This window comes from Sus scrofa, chromosome 13 (assembly GCF_054392235.1).
Source record: "Sus scrofa isolate SSC_HxYL_T2T_F1_AM1 chromosome 13, Sscrofa_HxYL_maternal_Yorkshire_Landrace_v2.0, whole genome shotgun sequence".
Classification (NCBI taxonomy): Eukaryota; Metazoa; Chordata; class Mammalia; order Artiodactyla; family Suidae; genus Sus; species Sus scrofa.
In genome coordinates, this window is record NC_139395.1 from 111,483,807 (window position 1) to 111,509,526 (window position 25,720).

A 25,720-nucleotide genomic window follows, 5' to 3' on the forward strand; every position below is an offset into this window, starting at 1 on the left:
CACTCAGGACCCTCTTCTAGGCTTTTGGGATGCCCCCCACACCCCAGCAAAAGTAAGATGGTTTAATTGTAATTGTAAAAGTTCTATCTCTTGGCACTCTGATTTGTCTTCCCATACTTATGATATCAGCAAGGGAAAGTTGTTTGGAGTATACATTATGACTGCCATTTGGAAAGACATTTTATTTTATTTTTCCTTTTTTTTTCCCCTTCTTTCCTTTTCTTTTATGGAAAGACATTTTAGAATGTTTCAATTATACAAACAAGACACTACAGACTGAAAATTTGGATGTGTATGAATTTTTTTAAATTAATGGAATAAAAGCAGTAGAGATGAACAGTTTAAACAATGGAAATTATTCTCGCATAAAGAAACTAATGGTAACTTTTTTCAGATTACACTGTAAGAGACACATTTTTAATAAAATCTCTTGAATTGTTTTGTAATCCATTCAGTGAAAAATACTTAATTATTTGAATACATTGGAGAAAGAGTTAAGTTTCTTGTGATTTGACAAAATATAACATAAAAATCATAGCATACTACTTCCAGGACATCTGAGATAAACGGGTTTGTGAGTTTCATCATTTCAAAGACAATTTAGGATGTCATTTTTGAAGAAAACTTGAAATGCCAATAACCTTAAATTCATATATGAAAATTATTCATAAAGATTCTTCCATATTTGGCAATGCTTAATATTTACATGGTATTACCAATAATGAATAGGCTGTTAAGCTGAAAGAATCTTTCTCAACTATCACTGATTTTTTTTTTTTTTTTTTTTTTTTTTGTCTTTTTGTCTTTTTTGTTGTTGTTGTTGTTGTTGCTATTTCTTGGGCCGCTTCCGCGGCATATGGGGGTTCCCAGGCTAGGGGTCGAATCGGAGCTGTAGCTGCCAGCCTACGCCAGAGCCACAGCAACGCGGGATCCGAGCCGCGTCTGCAACCTACACCACAGCTCACGGCAACGCCGGATCGTTAACCCACTGAGCAAGGGCAGGGACCGAACCCGCAACCTCATGGTTCCTAGTCGGATTCGTTAACCACTGCGCCACGATGGGAACTCCCAACTATCACTGATAATAAAACCAAAGGTCATGATAGATGAAAAGCTCTGTAATTTTTTTCTTTTTTTCTCAATGAATTTTATTCATCAAAAAACTCTACAATTTTAATATTCTCTCCATATAAAGTATTATTATGAAGTGGCTAACATGAAAATATGCTTGTTGAGGACACAGACAAAAATTGTAGATGAAAAAAGTATTGTAGACGTGTTACTTATTAAAAAGTTATATTGTTTTATTGTATTTTGTGATATTGATGGGATTTATTAAATTTTATAATTTTGTTATAATTTTTCTCATTCTGTAAATAATTGCGCACTTTAAGCTTAATTTTGAAATTATTTCTGTATTCTCTTTTATAAGAAAACTGCCCCCTCTATCTGCACCAATCATATAAGACCTAGGCCCCACAAAATGTGGTATATTTGCTCTTAGTTAACAAGCTTCAATTTTCTGTTTCCTGGCTTTTTCCCTACAGATGCACATACATCCAGTCGTTCTTCTATTAAAAATCCCTCTAGGTCTTGACCCTCATGTACATGGCTTGCTCTCAGCAGCTGCCTTACATTGAGCCCATTAGCCTCTTAACCTTGACTTAGTTCATAGTTCTTGTCTGTCTTACCACTTTCTGGCTTCACATTCAGACTTCCAATCCTCACTATTGGCCCCATTGCTTTAGTGATATATTTGGACTCTTTCTTTCTTTTTTCTGGAAATTCATTTTCATTCTTTTTTTTTTTTTTAGATTTTTCTTTTTTTCAATTATAGTTGATTTACCTTGTTCTGTCAAATTTTTGCTGTATATCGGTGACCCAGTCATACATACATATATATATAATATACACTTACACATAGTATTTTTCTTACATTTCCTCTACCATGTTCCATCACAAGTGACTAGACATAGTTCCCTCACCTATACAGCAGGTTCTCATTGCTTATCCACTCCAAAAGCAAAAGTTTGCATCTGCTAACCCCAGACTCCCAGTCCATCCCACTCACTCTCTCTACCCCTTGGCAACCACATGTCTGTTCTCCAAGTGCATGAATTTGTTTCTTTTCTGTAGAAAGGATCATTTTTGCCATATATTAGAGTTCAGATATGTGATATCATATGGGATTTACTTCACTTAGTATGAGAGTCTCTAGTTCCATCCATGTTGCTGCAAACGGCATTATTTTGTTCTTCTTATGGTAGAATAGTATTCCATTGTGTATATATACCACATCTTTTTTTCTGTGTGTGTCTTTTTTGCTATTTCTTGGACAGCTGCCGTGGCATATGGAGGTTCCCAGGCTAGGGGTCGAATCGGAGCTGTAGCTGCCAGCCTATGCCAGAGCCACAGCAACGCAGGATCCTAGCCGTGTCTGCAAGCTACACCACAGCTCACGGCAACGCCGGATCCTTAACCCACTGAGCAAGGGCAGGGACCGAACCCGCAACCTCATGGTTCCTAGTCGGATTCGTTAACCACTGTGCCACGACGGGAACTCCTATACCACATCTTTTTAATCCATTCATTTGTCGATGGACATTTAGGTTATCTCATGTCTTAGCTATTGTAAATAGTGCTGCAGTGAACATAGGGGTGCATGTATCTTTTTCAATAAAAGTTTTGTCTGAGTATATGCCCAGGAGAGGGATTGCTGGATCATATGGTAGTTGTACATGTAGTTTTCTGAGGTAACTTCATACTGGTTTCCATAGTGGTTGTACCAATTTACATTCCCACCAACAGTGTAGGAGAGTTCCCTTTTCTCCACATCCTCTCCAGCATTTGTTATTTGTTGACTTGTTAATGATGGCCATTCTGACTGGTGTGAGGTGTTACCTCATAGTAGTTTTGATTTGCATTTCTCTAATAACTAGTGATGTTGATCATTTTTTCTTGTGCCTATTGTCCATCTGTATATCTTCGTTGGCAAAATGTCTATTCCAGTCTTCTGCCCATTTTTCAATTGGGTTGTTGGAGTTTTTGTTGTTGTTGTTGAGTTGTATAAATTGTTTGTATATTTTAGAGAGTAAGCCCTTGTCAGTTGCATTGTTTGAAACTATTTTCTCCCATTCCGTAGGTTGCCTTTTTTCTATGGTTTCCTTTGCTGTGCAAAAGCTTTTAAGATTGATTAGGTCCCATTGGTTTATTTTTATTTCTGTTGCCTTGGGAGACTGACCTAAGAAAATATTTGTAAGGTCAATGTCAGAGAATGTTTTGCCTACGTTCTCTTCTAGGAGTTTGATGGTGTCTTGTCTTACATTTAAGTCTTTAAGCCATTTTGAATTTATTTTTATTCATGGTGTGAGGGTGTGTTCTAATTTCATTGATTTAATACAGCTGTCCAGTTTTCCCAGCACCACTTGCTGAAAAGACTGTCTTTTCCCCATTTTATATTCTTGCCTCCTTTTTCAAAGATTAATTGACTCTAGGTTTCTGGTTTTATTTTCGGGTTTTCTGTTTTGTTCCATTGGTCTGTATGTCTGTTTTGGTACCAGTACCACACTGTCTTGATTACATGGCTTTGTAATATTGTCTGAAGTCAGTTTCTGTTCCTCAGGATTGCTTTGGCAATTCTGGATTTTTTATGGTTCCATATAATTTGTTTTTTAATTTTGGATTGTTTGTTCTAGTTTTGTGAAAATGTCATGGGTAATTTGATAGTGAGAGCATTGAATCAGTAGATTGCTTTGGGTAGTATGGCTATTTTAACACTATTAATTCTTCCAGTCCAGGAGCATGGAATATCTTTCCATTTCTTTGAATCCTCTTTTATTTCTTAATTAATATTTTATAGTTATTGGCATATAAGTCTTTAACCTCCTTAGTCAGGTTTATTCCTAGGTATTTAATTTTGGGGGATGTGATTTTAAAAGATACTGTATTTTTATATTCCTTTTCTAATATTTCATTGTTAGTATACAAAAATGCAACCAATTTCCAAATGTTAATCTTGTATCCTGCTACTTTGCTGAATTTGTTAATCAGTTTGAGTAGTTTTTGTGTAGCGTCCTTAGGGTTTCCTGTATACAGTATCATGTCATCTGCATAGAGTGACAATTTTACCTCTTCTTTTCCAGTTTGGATGCCTTTATTTCTTTTGTTTGTTGAATTGCTATGGCTAGGAGTGCCAATACTATGTTGAATAACAGTGGTGAGAGTGGGCATCCTTGTCTTATTCCAGACTGTAGTGGGAAGGCTTTCAGCTTTTCTCCATTGTGTATTATATTGGTTGTGGGTTTGTCATAAATGGCTTTTATTATGTTAAGGTATGTTCCCTCTCTACCCACTTTGGTAAGAGTTTTTATCATGAATGAATGTTGGACTTCATCAAATGCTTTTTCTCCATCTATTGAAATGATCATGTGGCTTTTGACTTTTCTTTTGTTAATGTGGTGTATGACATTTATTGATTTGCATATGTTTTACTATCCTTGTGAACCTGGGATAAATCCCACTTGGTCATGGTATATGATCCTCTTTATATATTGTTGGATTGGGTTGGCTAAAATTTTGTTGAGAATTTTTGCATCTATATTCATCAAAAATATTGGCCTATAATATTCTTTTTTGGTGGTATTTTTGTCTGTTTTTGGTAGTAGGGTGATAGTAGCTTTGTAGAATGTCTTGGGGAGTGTTCCTTCTTCTTCATCCTTTTGGAAAAGTTTGAGAAGGATGGGTATAAGTTCTTTGTATGTTTTATAGAATTCACCTGTGAAGCCATCTGGTCCTGGACTTTTGTTTGTAAGGAGTGTTTTTATTACATATTCAATTTCATTTCTGGTGATTAATCTGTTCAGTTGATCTATTTCTTTTTGATTCATTTTTGGCATGCTGTATATCTCTAGAAAGTTGTCCATTTATTCTAGGTTGTCAAATTTGTTGGCATATAATTCTTCATAATGTTCCTGTATAGTTTTTTGTATTACTGTTGAGATTTCTCTTTCTTCAGTTCTTATTTTGTTTATTTGAATTCTTTCTCTCCTCTTCTTGGTGAGTCTGGCCAGAGGTTTGTCAATTTTGTTTACCCTTTCAAACAACTAGCTCTTGGTTTTATTGATTTTTTAATTTTTTTGAATCTCTATTTTATTGATTTTCTTTCCAATCTTTATGATTTCCTTCCTTCTGCTGACTTTAGGTTTTGTTTGTTCTTCTTTTTGTAATTCTTTTAGGTGGTGGTGAAGTTGTCAATTTGAGATTTTTCTTCTTTTTTGAGGAAGGCCTATATCACTATGAATTTCCTTCTAAGCACTGCTTTTGCAGCATCCCATAGATTTTGAATGATTGTGTCTTCATTATCATTTCCAGATATTTTTTAATTTCCTTCTTGATTTCCTCATTGACCAATTGGTTTTTTAGTAGCATGTTGTTTAGTCTCCATGTGGTCAGTGTTTTTCTCATTTCTTTTCCTGTGGTTAATTTCTAGTTTAATGCCATTGTGGTCAGAGAAGATACTTGAAATAATTTATATTCTCTTAAATTTTTTGAGGTTAGTTTTGTGCCCCAGTATGTGGTCAGTCCTTGAGAATATTTCGTGTGCACTTGAAAAGAATGTATATTCTGATATCTTTTGATATAATGTCCTGAGTATGCCAATGAAGTCTAAGTTTTCTATTGTGTAATTTAGGATTTCTGTTGCCTTATTGATTTTCTGTCTAAAGGATCTGTCCATTTATGTGAGTGGGGTGTTAAAGTCTCCTACTGTTTTTGAATTCCCATCAATTTCTCCTTTTATGTTTATTAGTATTTGTTGTATGTATCTGGATGTTCCTATATTAGGGGCATATTATATGAGTATTGCAGCTCCTGCATTCCTTTTTTTTCCATTCACATGAAATATATTTTTCCATCCCCTCACTTTGTATTTATATGTGTCCTTTGCCCTAAAGTGAGTCTCTTATGGACAGCATATTGTAGGCTCTTGCTTTTATATCCAATCTGCCACTCTGTGTCTTTTGATTGGAGCATTCAGTCCATTGACATTTAAGGTAATTATTGATAAATATGTATTTGTTGCCAATTTTTTTTTTGTCTTTTTTACCTTTTCCAGGGCCGCTTCAGCAGTATATGAAGTTCCCAGGTTAAGGGTCTAATCGGAGCTGTAGCCACCGGCCTACGCCAGAGCCACAGCAGCACAGGATCCAAGCCGCATCTGCGACCTACACCACAGCTCATGGCATCGCCAGATCATTAACCCACTGAGCAAGGGCAGGGATTGAACCCGCAACCTCATGGTTCCTAGTATTTTTTGCCATTTTAACCTTGTTTTCCAGTTGATTCTATGTTTCTCCTTTGCTCCTTTCTTCTTTTGGTTGGATGATTTTATGCTTGTGTCCTTTTCTTTTTAGTGTTTCTGAATGTAGTGTTTGGTTTTGATTTATGGTTGCCCTGTTTTTCAAGTAGGTTAACCCCTTCCCATAATCTATTTGCTTTAGCCTGATAATCATATAGACTCAAACACATTCTAAAAACAAACAAAAATGAATCTAGATTTACTTACTTTTTTCCCCGTGTTTTATGATTTTGTAGTTCTTTTTTACACCTTCATGTTTGTCCTTTTGCTCTTCCTTGTGTTTATTGTCACTTTTACAGTAGTTTTTTTTTTTTTCCTTTTAGATCTGTATACTGGCTTATTTAAGTGATTGCTTTCCAATTGTGATTTCCTCCATCCTATTTCTTCTTCTTTTTTATTTAGAGGTGCCTTTCATCAATTTTTTTTTTAGAATGGGTTTAGTATTGGTGTACTCTTTTAATTTTTATTTGTTGGAGAAATTATTTATTTCTCCTTCTATTTTAAATGATAATCTTGCTGTGTAGAGTTTTCTAGGCTTCAAATTTTTCCCTTTTAGAGCTTTGAGTATATCTTGCCCCTCTCTTCTGGCCTGTAGTGTTTCTGTAGAGAAATAAGCTGATAGGCTTAAAGGAGTTCCCTTATAAATAACTCTTTGTTTTTCTCTTGCTGCCTGTAGAATCCTCTCTTTACCTTTTGCCATTTTTATTATGATATGTCTTGGTGTTGGCCTGTGTGGGCTCAACTTGTTTGGGGCCCTCTGTGCTTCCTGTATCTTGATATCTGTTTTCTTTGGATTTGGAAAGTTTTCAGACATAATTTCTTCAAATATATTTTCAATCCCCTTTTCTTTTTCTTTCACTTCTGGAATCCCTAGTATGCATAGATTGGCCCACTTTATACTATCCCATAGATCTCTTATATTGCTTTCATTTTTTTTTATTTGATTTTCTGTCTGCTGTCCTGATTGGGTGATTTCCAGTATTCTATCTTCTAAGTCACTGCATTATTCATTCTGCTCTTCAGTGCCTTTAACTCAGCTGGCATCTCTACAAATGAATTTTCTAATTTTTCTTGGTTCCTCCTTACATTTTCTAGTTCCTTTCTAAAGTAATCTGCCTAACTGTTCATATCTGCTCTTAATTCCTTCATATTCACTCTTTATTCCTTCAGTAGTTTCACTGTCTCTTTGAACTTGATGTCTTTTAGACTGCAGAGGTCTATTTCATTATTTGTTCCTTCAGTGGAATTCTCCTGTTCTTTGAACTGGGAATGGTTCCTGAGCTTCTTCACTTTGCTTATATTTTTCTTTTTCTGTGAGTTTAGGGAAAACAACTACTATAGTCTTGGAGGGCTATTTATATCTGCAGGTGCCTCTGGGTATTTTCTTACTTTTTATTTTTAGGGTACTGCACATCTTCTAGGGAGATGGAGGCAAGGGACGTGGCTAGTAGCCAGTGCCTGGTTTCTGAGCCCTTTGCAGTGGCAAGGACCTGCAGGAAGGTGGTGCAGGCTGCTCCTAGTTTCAGGGCCCTGGGAAGTGACAGTGATCAGAATGTGTAGGTGCCCCCCAGAACTTTTGGAAGCAGCAGCAGCAGGACAGGTTTGTTCCTGGAGGAGTGAGAGCAACAATGGGTAGTGCTTGGTTGTAGTGCCCTCTTCTTTGTTGACCTCTGAGATGACTGGGGCCACAGGTCATGCCTGTTCATGGACCCCTAGTGGTGGTGGGCCATGCCCCCCTCTTGTGTCTGAGATGATTGCTATGGTTTGTCCCCACCACCTGTAGATCATGCAAGTGGTCCCACGTTGCTCTCAGCCACTGCTGCCCTTAGCCCATATAAAACATGCCTGGCTACCTGTAGCCTGAGCAAGTTGCGCCTGGCCACCTATAGCCTTTGCCAGAGGCACCCTGCCTTCTGAGAGTCCTTGTGTGTGTAGGGAAAGATATTCCTATGGTGATCTGCCCCTCTTCCTCTTTCCCTCCCCAACAATGCTGCCAGGCTTCTCCAATAGGCCCAGACCTCCTACTGGGTTCCTGTAGCTTCCACTCCCAAGCTAGTGGCATTCAGCTTTACAGCCTGTGGTATACTGCTCTCTAACCCCTCAGGCTGTCTCCACACAGCCAACCCTAGTCCTCTCCATGGAACTGACCTCTGCAGCCTGAGACTCCATGCTCAGCCCCTGGCTGAGCATCTCAGACTTTGTTGTCTAGGGGCAGTGGTACAGTTGGTCTGTGGGGCTCTCACTCTGCTTTGCCCTCCTCAGTCCAGCTGCTGTACTTTTCTTCATGACTCTGAGATCCCTCTGTCTTGGTTCATCTCCCCATTGGTTAGATGGCTTCCCAGGGTGTGGGTTCCTTTCCTCTTTAATGGCTCCCTCTCAGGAGTGCTAGTCCCATCCTCATTCCTTTTCTCTCCTTTTCTTTCTCTCTCTTTGTTTTTCCTTTTGTTCTACCCAGTTGTGTAGAGGGTTTCTCGCCCTTTGGGGAGGTTTAAGGTCTTCTGCCAGCATTCAGTAGATGTTCCATGTGAATCATCCTACATGTAGATTTTTTATGTGTTTGTGGGAGAAGGGGAGCACCACATTTTACTCCTCTGCCATCTTTATCCTTCTCCTTGACTCTTTCTTTGATTTTTTTTTTTTTTGAAATCACCTTCTCTCTTAGCTCCCAGGTCTGCATGCTGAGGACTGACGATACCCTGTAGTTTCTGGTCACTCAGGTGGACCTTATTAATGACCACATAGACTGACACCACCTCTCATGTTCTTGGAAAAAGCTGATCTTTCAGCCTTTGCTTTACATCTGTCCTTTCAAAGTTTTTGCACAAGAAATGATCACGTGTTCTCTGTGTTTTTAGTCTCTGTGACTGCACTCAGATTTCTACTCAGCTATGTACACACTCAGGTGTCTCCCACCCTCACACACTCTTCTGCTGTACATCTTCCTTTCTCTCTCCTTGCTTCCTCAGTCAGGGTTCTTGGTTGCTGCTACCACACAACTATTTTCTCACTTCTGCTTTACTGCTCAGTTCTTTCCTAATGCCTTTCTCTGAGATCACTAAACACCTCCTTAATACCAGATACAGTGGACTCTGTTCATCCTTTATCAGAGGCTTTAAACACTGACCACTACTTTCATCTTTAAATTCTCAAATTCTCTTATCCTCTTGCTTTACAGATGTTATCCTTTTGACTTTTCTTTTAAATCACTGTTTGCTCCTCCCTGTTGTCACTTGAGAGAGTTTTTTCTGTTTCAGTTTCATAAATATTAATGTTGTTCAGTGTTTTATTCTTTATTCTTCCAACTGAGTGATCTGTTTTTTCATTCATTCATTCATTTGTCAATATTTGTTGAGTACATACTGTGCTCGGTGCTAGGGGGACCATGATGAACAAGACAGATACAGTCTCTGCATCATAGATCTTAATATACTCAGGGAGATAAAAATTAATCAAATAATTAACTTCCCTGGCTTTAGTCATCATCTTCTTGCTGATAACACCCAGATCTAAGCCTGCATCTTGCTTATTAGGTAAATTATAACTAAGACATCTGAAGTAATAAAAAATCATTGAGATGGCAAAAAAACATGTGGTTGCTTTGAGCTGTGCCATTTGATGAAGGAAAATCACTGGATCAGTCACCTTGAAAGTTTTTATTTACTCATACCCCAGGTTTTACACTACCTATAGAGCCCTGGCACAGGAAGATGCGATCCAAGCCTCTGAGATTCTCTTTTAGGCTCAATGACAAAGTCACTTTTGATTGAATTTTCTTTGCTAAACATTTGCTTTTAAATTAATTTTAAAGATTAATTTAAAAAATGTGTGAAAATAGTTGTCTTTATAGTTAAGATAATAACACAGTGGAAATGAATTGGGGTGACTTTATACCTCGGTCTTCCTGGGATTTCCCTGTTTATATGTCATCTCTGCATATTACAGATAGCACCTCCTTTCACTCTCAAAATTGTCTCCGTTTAAACAGTATATTTTATAATTACTCAAAGAAAATTTTTCAAGAAAACTTTTTTTTTCAAATAAACATTTGTTATTATGCTTGCTCTTTTTTAAAATCCTGTTTTTTCTTTATTACTTTACAGTCAGAGACTGACAGAGTACAAATATTTCTGGAATAAGACTCTTTCATTACTTACTTTTACTAAAAGGGAGCTAAACAGAATTAAAAATGAAGTGTATGATAATTTTCAAAACTGGACTTCACTGAAAGGAGAAGTTTTTCTACAAATTAAATCCATAACTGAAACAGCCTTGACAGGTTTGTTACATATTTTTAGACTATAATCATCCTATTTTGGGGTAAATGGTACATCATAAGTAATAAAATAAAGATATTTCATTTTATGTGATGGGAATTATGATTCATTTTTAAATGTCTTATTGATTGGTAGAGTAGATGACCATTAAGAGATGTTCCAGCCCCAAAATTCAATATTTATGGGCCTAATATAAGATATGCTCTGATGCATCTATCTTGAGCTGTGGCCAGAAGTCTGGTCATTCCTGTTAAATGTACAAATTTGTATTTTAAAACTTTTTCTTCTGTTAATAGCTGAGAAGGTCTAATTAGATCAGATTCCCCACAGATAGCAACTGTATATTCTAAACAAAATTACTACCTAAAAACACTGGAGAGTGACTACAACCTGGCACATAATGGAGGAAATATCAAAAATGGAAAGAAGGCATATTACTAATTGAAAAAAGCCAATCTGGAAAGGCCGTGTACTGGACAATTCCAGCTGTATGACATTTTGGAAAAAATGCAGCTATGGAAATAGTAAAGAGATCAGTGGTTGCTAGGATAAGAAAAATAGGTGAATAGGTAGAGCATGGGGGATTTTGTGGCAGTGAAACTATTTTGTATGATGCTGTAATAGTGGCTCTGTATCTTTATGCATTTGTCAAAATTGATAGAATATGCAACACCAAGAGCAAACCCTTATGTAAATTAGGGATTTCAGGTAATAATGATATGTCAGTGTGGATTCATTAGTTGTAACAAATGTACCACTCAGGTGCAGGATGTTGATGATGGGGCAAGCTGTGTATTGTGAGGGGCAGTGAGTATATAGGAATTCTCTCTACTTTCTGCTTAATTTTACCATGAACGTAAACATGATCTAAAAAAAAAACTATTAATTTTTTTTTTCAATTGAAAGAACAGAATAGCACAGGGTGAATTTCCTAGGGGTTTTGTTGTTGTTTGTTTTGGTTTGGGTTTTTTTAAAAAGGGTATTAGATTGAGGCCTATTACTTGCAAGGAAGCTAAAACTTGTTAGACATCTTTTTGGCTTGAAGACTGGAGAACAGAGATCAAGGTAGCCTCAGCTTTACAAAAGTGAGAAGATATCCTAGAAAAAAAGATGGAAAGGGAGAGTTCAAATTCTGCATATAGACTCTTCCCAAACCTTTGACTTACCCCCAAAATACATGTGCATAGAGAAGACTCTACATAGCTCATTTGAGGCTAAAGCAATTGATATTACCTGCCACCTACCGTAGGGGAGACAGATTTTAGTATTTGAGTTCAGCCAAGTTAACTACTTGTTAAAACAAAACAATACAAAAAAATATCAATACTCTAGAAGAACATAATAGAATCCAGCATCTTCATAATATAACATCCACAGTGTTTAGGATACAATCCAGAACTACTTGATCTGGGAAGAAACAGGAAAGTGGCTCATACTCAAGAGTAGAAAGTCAATAGAAACCAGCTCTGAGCTGGGCTGGATGATATAATTGACTGACTAGGATTTCAAATCAGCTGTTAACTATGTTCAGTGACAGAGGAAAATAAGCTAATAATGAATAAAAAGATAGAAGATCTCAGCAAAGAACTATTAAAATTGGAAACTCAAGAATTTAAAAATACAATATCTGAAATAATTTTCTGGATAAGAGTTCCCATTGTGGCTCTGCAGGTTAAGGACCTGACATCATCTCTGTGAGCTTCAATCCCTGGCTTTGCTGAGCAGGTTAAGGATCCAGCATTGTGTGAGCTGTGGTGTAGATTGCAAATGTAGCTCGGTTCCAGTGTTGCCATGGCTGTGGCATAGGCCTCATCTGCAGCTCTGTTCAACTCCTAGCCTTGGAACTGCCATATGCCACAGGTGCGGTTGGAAAAAGAAAAAAATTACTGGATAGACTTTTATAGCACATTGTGATTACCAAAGGAAAAAAAAAAATCAGTGAACTTTAAGGTAGAAATTGAATAGAAATTGTTCAATTTGAAGACGAGAGATAAACATTAAAAAAAATGAAGAGAGTCTCAGGGAAGGAAAGAATGTATCCATAAATCATAAATATCAGTAAATATGAAAGACTTTTTCCCTTTGAATAAAAAAAATTTCTATGTCATTTAAAGTAAGAATTATTATATTGTGGGGATTATAGCATACATTGATTTAATGCATGATAACTAGAGCATAAAGGATAGAGTGCTTGGATAGTAGGTCCATATGATTATATGCTTTTTGTGTTTTAGGTGATGTGGTGCAACATTCATTCTATGTAGACTAAGGAGTTAAGGATATATAGTTTCTAGAACGACCACTGAAAAATAAATACAAAAAGGCATATAAAAGCTAATAATAACGGAGAATTAATATCACTTGATTCTAAGACTTACTGTAACATCATAGTAATCAAGTCAGTATAATACTGGCATATGGATCAACAATAGATCAATGGAACAAAATAACCTTGTAAATACTGCCCATTGATATGATCATTTCACTTTTGAGAAGGCATCAGAACAATTAAGGGGAAAAAGAAAGTTTTCAACAAATTGTGCTGGAACAACTGAATATCCATACAGGAAAACATAGTCAACTTCTACATCACATTGTACATAAAAATTTATTCAGCATAAATCAGAGCTAAATATAAAAGCTAAAACAATAAAAGAAGAAACAGGAAAATATCTTCATGAATTGAACGTAAATGAAAGTTTCGTGGATAGGGCACACAAGTAAGAACTACAAAAGAATAAAAGTTGAATGAATTAGACTTCATCAAAATTAAAAACTCCTGCCCATTAAAATATACCATTATGATGGACAAAAATGTGTTACATATATACACTGGAATATTACTCAGCCATAAAAAGAATGAAATAATGTCATTTGCAGCAATATGGATGGACCTAGAGATTATACTAAGTGAAGTTAGTGAAAGAATCATATGATATCACTTACTTATATGTGGAATCTTAAAAAAAGAATACAGGTGAACTTACTTGCAGAGTAGAAACACACTCGTGGACTTTGAAAACAAACTTATGGTTACCAAAGGGGACAGGTGGCATGGGTAGGGAGAGGGATGGACTAAAGGTTGGGATTGGCATATACACACTGTGGTATACAGAATGGCTGACGGATGGGGACCTGCTGTACAACACAAAGAACTCTATCCAATATTCTGTGATAATCTACGTAGGAAAAGAATCTGAGAGAGAATGGATGTGTGTACATATATAACTGAATCACTTTGTTGTACAGAAGAAATTATCACAACACTGTAAATCAACTATACTTCTATAAAACTTAAAAAAATGGAAAATAAAAAGATGCCATTATGCAAATGAATAGGTAAGCCACACAGAATATATTCAAAAAAAATCTGTGATAAAGCACTGCTGTCCAGATTACAAAAAGAACACCTACATGTCAATGGTAAAAGGACAAATAATTCAATCAAAAATGGCCAAAGATTTGAATGGACACCTTAACAAGGAAAAATATGCAAATGGCCAATAAGAACATGAAAGAGCACTCAACATATGAGTCATAAGGGAAATGCAAACTGAAACCACAGTGAGATACCAGTACATACCCACTAGGTGGTTAAAATGAAAAAGATGTGACAGCAGCAAATTTTGGTGAGGAAGGAAGGCAGCTTCACACAGATTGGTGAGAGTATAAAATGCTACAGCCACTTTGAAAAAAGGATCTGGGAATTCTGTTGTGGCTCAGTGGTAATGGACACAACTAGTATCCACGAGGTCCTGGGTTTGATCCCTGGCCTCACTCAGTGTGTTAAGAATCCAGTATTGCCATGAGCTGTGGTGTAGGTCACAACCACGGCTTGGATCCTGTTGCTGTGGCTGTGGTGTAGGCAAGCGACTATAGCCTGGATTTGACCCCCTAGCCTGGGAACTTCTGTGTGCCACAGATGCGGCCCTAAAAAGACAGACAGACAGACATAAAGAGGATCTGACAGGTTTTTTTTTTTAAATAAAACTAAAGAAACATCTATCTAATGACTGAAATTCTTTTATTTGGAATTTATCATTCCCCCAAATGAAAATATATGTCCACAAACTCAACAACTTTATTCAAGCTTAATTCAAAATAGCCTTAAATTGGTAAAAGCCCAGAAGTACATCACTATGATTATTTTTAAAAACCTGAATAAACGGTGGAATGTAGAATGGACCACAGTAATGCAATAACTTTGATAAACATCAAAAATATTATGCTACCTGAAAGTAACCATATACAAATAATGCACATTGATAAGATTTCATTTATAGGATGTCCTAGAATAGGCAAAACTAATATGTAGTGGAAAAAAAATTAGAACAGTCGTTACCTCAGAGGGGAGGGGCACTTTTTGTGGTGATGGTAATGTTCTCTATTTTGGTGGGGTTTGGATTACATGCTAGGTGCATTTTGCATTTTTCAAAATTCATCTCATGGTACATTTGAGATTTGTGGATTTCTTTGTAGGTAAATTTTACTCAAAAATTAGAAATCTGTTTTGAACATTTATTAGCAGTGTGCATGCTAAGTGTTTAGGGAGTCAAGTGTATTGATTTATCTTGACATGCAAGATGGATAGAGGAGTAGCTATGTGATAGAGCAAATATAGTAAAATATTAATGGAAAAATCTAGGTAGTATGTATATTTGAGTTCATAGTACAATTCCTCCAACTTTTCTGTATATTTAAAAAATTTTATGGTTAGATATTAGAAGGAGTAAATAATTCTAACTATATAACTTGTTTCCTAATTTTGTTATGTATATGTGCCTTCTGAAATGAGTTTGTCTATGATAATGTCCTTCTTAAATTTTTAAATAATTTTAAGAAATAGATTGACAAATATAGATGAATATTATAACAACCATGTTTTCAACTGCAAAATTGACAATGTTTAATAAACTTTTTCAAAAAGAAATATATTTCAAATATAATTGTTTAAACTTTAATATGTATTCATATGTAATTATATATATTAATTTTACATTAGATTTAAAATATTACATAAATGGTATTTTACTTATACTTTGAGCTTAATTTTTTCATTCAGTGACATTTTTGAGATTCGTATTAACATAAATATCACACGTATTTAGTGTCTTAGTTCCCACAGAAGCAGACATTGAATTAAAGATATGAGTGCAGGTAGATTGTTTGGGAAGTGAAAGTAACCCAGATGCAGGGAAAGAAAGTCAGCCAGTAAAGGTCACACTATTGCCGTGGGCAACTGGAGCTTCATGAGGAAACTCTGAGAAATGGTTTAAAACACATGCCTCAGAATTCCTCACTCAAAGAGGAAGGGGGTTGGACATCAAGTCCCAAGAGTCATGGGTAAGGACTGTTCCCAGACAGTATGAATTCCTTGGCACTCCTAGCCTGCCTTGTGGTGAGGAGTACTGCTTTCTTTAGTTCCAGGGAAAAGACTCCACACAGAGATGCAAATAGTGGGAGTTGAAAGTCAGTAGAAGAACACTGAAAGGTTCAAGTGATGTGGGCAGGACACTGACAGTGTCCACCACCAATTATGTTATATATATACTTTATGGAATTGTATTTCATTATATAAATTTACTGTATTTTATGCATTATTCCCATTATTTGAACATTCACATATATCTTTTTATGAATATATGTTTTTGTCTCTTCCTGATAAATACCTAGGGGTAGAATGGCTGGGTCATATAGTAGGGTATGTTTGACTTTTCAAGAAACTACTCAATAGTTTTCCAAAGTGGTGGATCCTTTTAAATTCCTACCAGCAATTTATGAGGTTTCTAATTGTTCCTTGTCAACACTTAGTATTGTCAAATGTTTTAAATTTTATCCCATTTAATGGGACATGTATAGAGGAGATTAATCAACATTTCAAGTCATCTCCTCAATAATTTTATCATTTTTCACATTTTTTCATGTGATGTCTTGTCACATCTTATTATAGAATATTTACCTCATAATGTCAGTAATGACGAACTCAGTCATGCCAGAATAGGAGGAGCATCAGCTCTACCAGTTTTTGTTTTCATTTGTCTTGTATACTTACTATTTTCTCAAATCCATGATTTCTTTGGGGGAATTTTTTAAGCTAATTGTATGCTTTAGGACTGTTAGTTTAGGGAAAACCCTTAGGAACATTGCAGTATGTCATAATCAGAGAAAAAGAAAAGCAAGGAGACATTGACAGCCTCTTTCAGAAAATCTCACTTACTTTATTCTCGCTGAATTTGGCCTGGAGCCATAACTGTATGATATAAAGACAGAGGGAACCACTTCAGGTTCATGATGGAGAGATTAGCTAAGGGCCTCCCAGAACAAGTAGCTGCCCTTTTTTATGACTTAAGTCTTGGTTCACATGTCACCTCCTCAGAGAGATCTTTGTTGACCACCCTACTTAAAGTAGTTTTCCTTTATACTTCTCTATCCTTTTTTTTCCATTTCATTTTTAATAACATTTGTCACTATCAGAAATATTCTTATACATTTGCTGGTTTATGTAAGACTCCCCTTACTAGGCAATAATCACCAGGAGGACAGGAATTTTGATGGCTTTGCAGAACCCTACTTGCCTAGTGTTTTAAGAGAATTGTGCCTGTCACTAGCAGGTGCTCAGTGAACATTATGACGTTTAAATGGAAATAAAAGTACATCCAATTTTTAACCCAGATTACTGATAATATTTTTTTCTTCTTTTTTAGCCTCACTTGCAGCATATGGAAGTTCCCGGGCCAGGGATCAAATCTGAGCCAGAGCCATGGCCTACCCCACAGCTGCAGCGATGGTAGATCCTTAACCCACTGTGCCAGGCCAGGGATGGAACCAACACCTCCACAGAGACAAGCCAGATCATTACTCACTGTGCCACAGTGGGAACTCCAGACTAATGGTAATGTTTATGTTCCTTTGAAAACCTCTGATTACTTTCTAAATAGTTTTGGTAATTCTCACGTATTACTTCTATGAGAAGAGGGAGTAAGGAGGGAGAAGAGGCTTTGTTTATGACTTATATCCACCTGAAGCTGTGGGATTCTATCAGTAGTAAAATTCTCAACCTGGTTTTTAAAGCCAGTTTGAAACTTGTCTCTTAAACTTTAAGGAGGCAAACATAAAACTTGATAATTCTTTGTTTTTCCTCAAATTCCTTTAAGGATTTTCCTCAAAAGCCTTTAAGGATTTTTCTGACCATAAACAAAACAACCACATTATTAAAACATAGAAAGTACAGAAAAATGGTAAGGAAGGAAGTGAAAATCATCTGCAGTCTCATTACACAGACATATCTGCTTTTAAAATTTTGATATAGAACTTTCTAAGCTTTACTTTCTGTGCATAGGTATAGACACTTAATAATACGTCATGGAAATATACAGATATACCAAGTATATAAACTGTGTTGACGTAGTATCTCATTATAGAAATGTATCTGAACTTTATTGAACTGGTTTTCTATTCATAGATATTTAGGTTGATCATAGTTTTTTACTTTTATAAAAAAGGCTTCAGTGAACATCTTTTTTCTTTAACATAGTTTAACATAGTTTATTCCTAAAAGCAGAATTGGAGAATCAAGATGTATGTCCATTTTGCTTTTTATTTGACAAGTAATGTTACATTTTACCTAACATGAGAAGATGGGAGTTGGTTTTCAACCCTTAATTTCCTTAATTTTAACACTTACCATTATAGCAAATCATACCACTTTTACATTAGAAGTGGGAGGGCTTAGTTTGGAAGTTATACAGTGATGCTTGCAGAAGCTCAGAGATTAAGGGTAGTATAGTCAATTTCTGAGAAAGAGCTTAGTGTACATAACATAAACAGATGGGTTGTGTGAAAATGGAGCTATATTATTATAAGGGTTTTTTCCCCTCCTTTAAAAAATTTTTCCCTTACTCGATATTATCAGTTCAATCAAACTTCAGGGCATAGATATACAAACATGTACAAGTATGTGCAAAACTACAAATATGTTGATGCTTGCCTTTTTATAGTCTCTTTGATCAATTTGAACACACTTTAAATTTAGCAACAGTTCTAGTAATATATAAACATGCCCAATATAGAATTTTAAGTAAATAATCTTTATCTTAAATTTAGATTAAAAAAATAGTTTGTAGTGCTTTTGAAGATTATATTCTTATCAAGCTTGAGTGACACACCTACATGAAAAGATGATCAAGAGTCTAGGAACTATATAGACCTACAATGCCAGCCACACATAGCTATTGAACACTTTGAATTTGGCTCTAGCCTTTGTCGAGATGGTGGTGTTTTGTATATGTAGAATAAAATAAAATAATTATTAAAATTAATTTTATGTGTTTCTTTTTACATTTTTAACATGGCTACTAGACATTTTTAATGTGTGTGTGGCTTGCATGATATTTCTATTGGACAATGCTGGTATAAATAGTGAAATAAACACTTTATACTTTAAAAACTTTTAAAATGTTGTAATTTTATTTTGATTTATTTCCTACTTACAAAAATTGTAAGGGCTTAATGTCATTTACACCTGAGAAATACTGTCAACAATCACCCTTTTAATTTTGTTACAGTTTCTTATTTCTAGTTTATTTATCTTGACAATTTAATTAAGCTTTTACTTAAGTTTATCAAACCAAGTCAATTCAAATTTAGTAATTAGAACTTGAGGAGTAAATCAGGACTATTCAGGAAAAAGTGAGGGATCCTTGATGTCTTTGCCCTTTTATAGGCCTAACCATCATGCTTAGACAAGGACCTCACAACTAGCATATCTGTACCAGGCAATGCTGGCCTTTTTTGTGTTGTGGACTTCAGTTCTTAAATATTTAATGGTACACAGGAATCCTAATAGCAGGGCTCTTAAGCCAGAGAGCTGAAGTTCGCATACTAACTCTACCATTTATGAAAATCTCTGGACCTCCGTGTCCTTTTCCATATGTATGTGTGTGTGCAAGCACACACACGCGCACACACACACATGCACAACACATACCACAATATGCCTGTCACAGTAAGACATCAAGATATGTTAGTTGCTCTTATTTTATTTTTTTTTCTAAAGTCCACCTTCCTTCTGTTGTGTTAAATTTTCTTTTATCCTGAATAAGTGTTCATTTGGTGGGCTTATAGCTTTTCTCCTAAATAAGGAAAAAATTAATGCTCTTCACCTATAATTTAAATGTGTATATATATAAAATCTCCAAAGGAAGTGAAAACACTAACTCAAAAATATATTTTGTACCCCCACATGTTCATAGCAGCATTATTTACAATAGCCAGGACATGGAAACAACCTAAGTGTCCAATGATGGATGAATGGATAAAAAAAATTATGGCCTATATATAAAATGGAATATTATTCAACCATAAAACTGAAATCCTCTCATTTGGGACAATATGAATTAACCTTGAAGACATTATACTAAAGTGAATTAAGTCAGAGAAAGACAAATGTTCTATGATCTCATATATGGAGTATAAAAAAAAAAAGAGCACCTTGTTACATTTCCACAAACAATGTTGAGTGATCTGGTTTCTCTGGTTCTTGCCAACACTTGGTAAGCTCAATTAAATTTTTAGACATTACTGTAATAGCTATATAGTAGTATCTCATTGTAGTCTGAGTTTGCATTCCTCTAATGGCTAATAATATTGAGCGTTTTTTTCCTTGTGTTTACTCACCATCTGTAAATCCTCTTTGATGAAATTTCTGCTCGTATTTTTTGCCTGGTTTCTAACTGGACTTTTTTTTATACAGAACCGATTAGACTCCTCTTAACAAGGTAAAATGTTAACTTGTTCATAGTAGCTTTATTCATAATACCCAAAACTGGAAACAACCCAAAAGTCCTTCAGTGAATGAGGAACAAACTATGCTATATCCATACCGTGAAATACTAATTAGCAATAAAAACGGTACAAATTATTAACACATGCTCAAGAAACTATATAAAGTGAAAAATACAGCCTCAAAAAGGTTGCATATTATATGAGTTTATTTATTTAGCACTCTTGAAGTAACAAAATTATAGGGAAGGAAGAACAGATTAGTCATTGCCAGGGATTAGGGACTCTCAGTGGAGGTAGGAGTAAGTGGGACTCTAAAGAGGTAGCAGGAGCAGCTTTGCGGTGCCAGAACAATCCTGTATTTTGATTGTGTTGGTATTTATACAAAGCAACATATGTGATAAAATCGCATAGAGCTCTGCGCGTGCACACACACTCACACACACACAATTGTAATAACTAGTAAAATATTAATTAATTCTGTCGATTATAACAAGATCAATTTCTTAGGTTGGTTTTTTTTTTTTTCTCTCTTTTTGCCATTTCTTGAGCCTCTCCCATGGATATGGAGATTCCCAGGCTAGGGGTCAAATCAGAGCTGTAGATGCTGGCCTACACCACAGCCACAGCAATGTGGGATCCGAGCAGCATCTGCAACATAACACCACAGCTCACGGCAACGCCGGATCATTAACCCCCTGAGCAAGGCGAGGGATCGAACCCACAACCTCATGGCTCCTAGTCGGATTCGTTAACCACTGAGCCACGACGGGAACTCCTCAATTTCTTAGTTTTGATAGTATACTATAGTTACACAAAATGTCAACATGGGGAGAGGAGGAGTAAAAGCGACACAGCACCTCACCATACATTTCTTTACAACTTCCTATAAATCTCTAAGTATTTCAAAATAAAAAAATTTTCTAAATCTATATATTATTATATAATCCCTTCGTTAAATAGTAAATCTAGTGTCTGAAGGTTTTTAAATATTGTTTCATATCATTTTGCCTTTGTAATAAGGTTTTAGAGGCTTCCTAAAAACTTAATGACCTAATATAATTTTAAGTTCATAGCTAAGGTAACAGGACCAACAATAGAAAAATCTTAAGGCAAATCAATTGATTTATGAGATTAATAATTATGCTTATATTACTAGCAAATTATCTAACAGTTATATAAAAGCTAAAAATGCCTCTTGGCTATAAATGTTAATAATACTATAAACATTTAAAAAAACCAAATACTTTTTTTCAATAACAGCTTTTATTTGTGATCTACATGGATATATCCTGGTGGTGTTAGTTGTTCTGCCTGGCATGGTTTTTTTTTTTTTTTCCAAAGTTCAAGATGGATCAATGGCTTTAATTTTATTTTGCATTTTTATTTATTTTATTACTCAATGAATTTTATTACATTTATAGTTGTACAATGATCATCACATCCAAATTTTATAGCATTTCCATCCCAAACCCTCAGCATATCCCTTCACCCCCCAACCTGTCTCATTTGGAAACTGTAAGTTTTTCAAAGTCTATGAGTCAGTATCTGTTCTGCAAGGAAGTTCATTGTGTCCTTTTTTTAGGCTCCATATGTAAATGATAGCATGTTATGTTGATGTCTTACTCTCTGACTGACTTAACTTAGCATGATAATTTCTAGGTCCATCCATGTTGCTAGAAATACTGTTATTTCTTTCCTTTTAATGGCTGAGTAATATTCCATTGTGTATGTGTGCCACATCTTCTCGATCCACTCCTCTGTCATTGGGCATTTAGGTTGTTTCCACGTCTTGGCTATTGTATATAGTGCTGCAGTGAACACTAGAGTACATGTGTCTTGAGTCATGGTTTTCTCTGGATAGATGCCCAGGAGTGGGATTGCTGGATCAAATGGTAGTTCTATTTTGAGTTTTCTGAGGAATCTCCATACTGTTTTCCACAGTGGTTGCACCAGTTTACATTCCTGCCAACAATGTAATAGGGTTCCCTTTTCTCCATACCCTCTCCAGCACTTATTGTTTGTAGACTTTTTGATGATGGCCATTCTGGCTGGTGTAAGGTGGTACCTCAGAGTGGTTTTGATTTGCACTTCTCGAATAATGAGTGATGTTGAACATCTTTTCATGTGTTTTTTGGCCATCCATATGTCTTCTTTGGAGAATTGTCTGTTTAGATCTTCTGCCCTTTTTTTTTTTTTTTTTTTTGTCTTTTTAGGGTCACACCCATGTCATGTGGATGTTCCAGGTTAGGGGTCCAATCAGAACTGTAGCCACCAGCATACACCACAGCGACAGCAATGTGGGATCCCAGCTGTGTCTGTGACCTATATCACAGCTCACAGCAATGCCAGATATTTAACCCATTCAGCAAGGCCAAGGATCAAATCTGCATCCTCATGGATGCTAGTCAGGTTCATTAACCACTGAGCCATTACAGGAACTCCTTCAGCCCATTTTTTGATGAGGTTGTTTGTTTTTTGGTATTGACCTGCAGGAGGTGTTTATAAATTTTTGAAATTAATCCGTTGTCAGTGACTTCATTTGTAAATATTTTTTCTCATTCTGTGGGTTCTCATTTCATTTTCTTTAGGGTTTCCTTCACTGTGCAGAGACTTTTAAGTCCCATTTGTTTATTTTTGCTTTTGTTGTTATTAATCTAGGGGGTATATATGAGAAGATATTGCTGTGATTTAGGTTGGAGAGTGCTTGGCCTATGTTTTCCTCTAAGAGTTTTATAGTATCTGGTCTTATATTTAGGTTTTTAATCCATTTTGAGTTTATTTTTGAGTATGGTGTTAGGAAGTGTTCTTTTTTCATTCTTTTACATGTGGCTGTCCAGTTTTCCCAGCACCACTTATTGAACAGGCTGTCTTTTCTCCATTGTATATTCTTGCCTCCTTTATCAAAGATTAGTTGGCTGTAGGTGTGTGGGTTTAATTCTAGGTTTTCTATCCTTTTTTACTGATCTATATTTCTGTCTTTGTGCCAGTACCATACAGTTTTAATGACTGTAGCTTTGTAGTATAGTTTAAGTCAGGGAGCCTGATTCCTCCAGCTCCATTTTTCTTTTTTTTTCATATTATTCAATTAATTTATCATAATTATAGTTGTACAATGATCATCAAAACCTATTTTTTTATATTCTATCCCAAATACCCAGCATTCCCCCAAGTCCCAAACTCTCTACTTTGGAAACCATAAGTTTTTCAAAGTCTGTGAGTCTGTTTCTGTTCTACAGAGTTCATTGTGTCATTTTTTTCAGATTCCACACGTAAGTGATAGCATTTGATGTTGGTGTCTCATTGTATGACTGACTTAACTTAGCATGATAATTTCTAGGTCCATCCATGTTGCTAGAAATGCTGTTATTTCTTTCCTTTTAATGGCTGAGTAATATTCCATTGTGTGTATGTACCACCTCTTCTTGATCCACTCCTCTGTCAATGGACATTTAGGTTGTTTCCATGTCTTGGCTATTGAAAATAGTGTTGCAGTGAACATTGGCATACATGTGTCTTTTTGTGTCATGGTTTTCTCTGGATTGGTGCTCAGGAGTTGAATTCCATTTTTCTGTCTCAGGATAGCTTTGGCTATTGTGGGTCTTTCACGCTTCCAAACAAACTTTACAATATTTTGTTCTACTTCTGTGAAAAATGTTCTTGGTAATTTGATAGGTATTGCATTGAATCTGTAGATTGCCTTGGGTGGTATGGTCATTTTGATAATATTTATTCTTCCAATCCAAGAGCATGGTATGTCTCCATCTGTTTGTGTCATCTTTGATTTCTTTCATCAGCATCTTTTTTTTTTTTTCCTCTAGAAACTCATGTCATCAGCATCTTATACTTTGCAGAGTACAGGTCTTTTGTCTCTTTAGGTGGTTTATTCCTAAGTATTTTATTCTTTTTGATGTGATAGTAAAAGGGATTGTTTCCCTAATTTCTCTTTCTGATCTTTCATTGTTAGTGTATAGAAATGCAGTCAATTTCTGTGTATTAATTTTGTGTCCTGTGACTTTGCTAAATTCATTGATGAACTCTAACAGTTTTCTGGTAGCATCTTTAGGGTTTTCTAATTTTAGTGTCATGTCATCTGAAAATAGCAGTAGTTTTACTTCCTTTCCAATTTGGATTCCTTTTAATTCTTTTTCTTCTCTAGGACTTCCAAAACTATATAGTGACAAGAGCAGCCATCCTTGTCTTGTTCCTGATCTCAGTTGGAATTCTTTCAGGCTTTCACTGTTGAAAATGATGTTAGCTCTGGGTTTGTCATATATGGCCTTTATTATGTTGAGGTAGGTTCCCTCCAGGCCCACTTTGTGCAGCATTTTTAGCAGAAATGGGTGTTGGATTTTGTCAAAGGCTTTTTCTGCATCTATTGAGAGGATCATATGGTTTTTCTTCTTCAGTTTGTTAATGTGGTGTATCACACTGATTGATTTGTGGATATTGAAGAATGCTTGCATCCCTGGGATAAATCCCACTTGACCTTGATGTGCAAAGTATTAATTTATTAATGTATTGTTGGATGCGGTTTGCTAGTATTTTGTTGAGGATTTTTGCATCGATGTTCATCAGTGAAATTGGCCTGTAGTTTTCCTTTTTGTGTGGTATCTTTGTCTGGTTTTGGTATCAGGATGATGGTGGTCTCATTGAATGAGTTTGGGAGTGTCCCTTCCTCTGTGATTTTTTGGAATACTTTCAGAAGGATAGGTGTTAGCTCTTCTCTAAATGTTTGGTAGAATTTGCCTGTGAAGCCATCTGGTCCTGGACTTTTGTTTATTGGAAGTTTTTTAATCACAGTTTCAATTTCAGTACTTGTGATTGGTCCATTCATTTTTTTCTATTTCATCTTGGTTTAGTTTTGAAAATTGTACTTTTCTAAGAATTTGTCCATTTCTTCTGTGTTTTCCATTTTATTGGCATATAGTTGCATGTATCAGTCTCTTATGAGCCTTTGTACTTCTGTGATGTCTGTTGTAACTTCTCCTTTTTCATTTCTAATTTTGTTGATTTGAGTCCTCTCTCTTTTTTTCTGGATAAGTCTGGCTAAGGGTTTATCAATTTTGTTGATCTTTTCAAAGTACCAGCTTTTATATTCAATGATCTTTTCTATGGTTTTCTTTGTTTCTCTTTCATTGATTTCCACTCTGATCTTTATGATTTCCTTCCTTCTGCTGACTTTAGGTCTTGTCTATTTTTCTCTCTCTAACTACTTTAGATGTAAAGTTAGGTTGTTTATTTGAGCTTTTTCTTGTTTCTTGAGGTAGGCTTGTATTGCTATAAAATTCCCTCCTAGAATTGCTTTAGC

General features: G+C 35.6%; 1 protein-coding gene across 12 annotated transcripts in view; it reads left to right on the forward strand.

Moving 5' to 3' along the window:
* LEKR1 (leucine, glutamate and lysine rich 1) overlaps positions 1–25,720 on the forward strand; it is a 307,061-nt gene that overhangs the window by 84,515 nt on the left and 196,826 nt on the right. For 3 of the 12 annotated variants that reach the window (XR_014822591.1, XM_021069707.2, XM_084987470.1), the window contains one exon: positions 10,456–10,631. The exons of the other annotated variants lie outside the window; for them this stretch is intronic. Coding sequence is in view for 2 of the 3 variants with exons in the window: in XM_021069707.2 (XP_020925366.2) it covers positions 10,456–10,631 (176 nt within the window). In the remaining variant the exon portion in view is untranslated. The remainder of the gene's footprint in view (positions 1–10,455; positions 10,632–25,720) is intronic. 12 annotated transcript variants of the gene reach the window in all.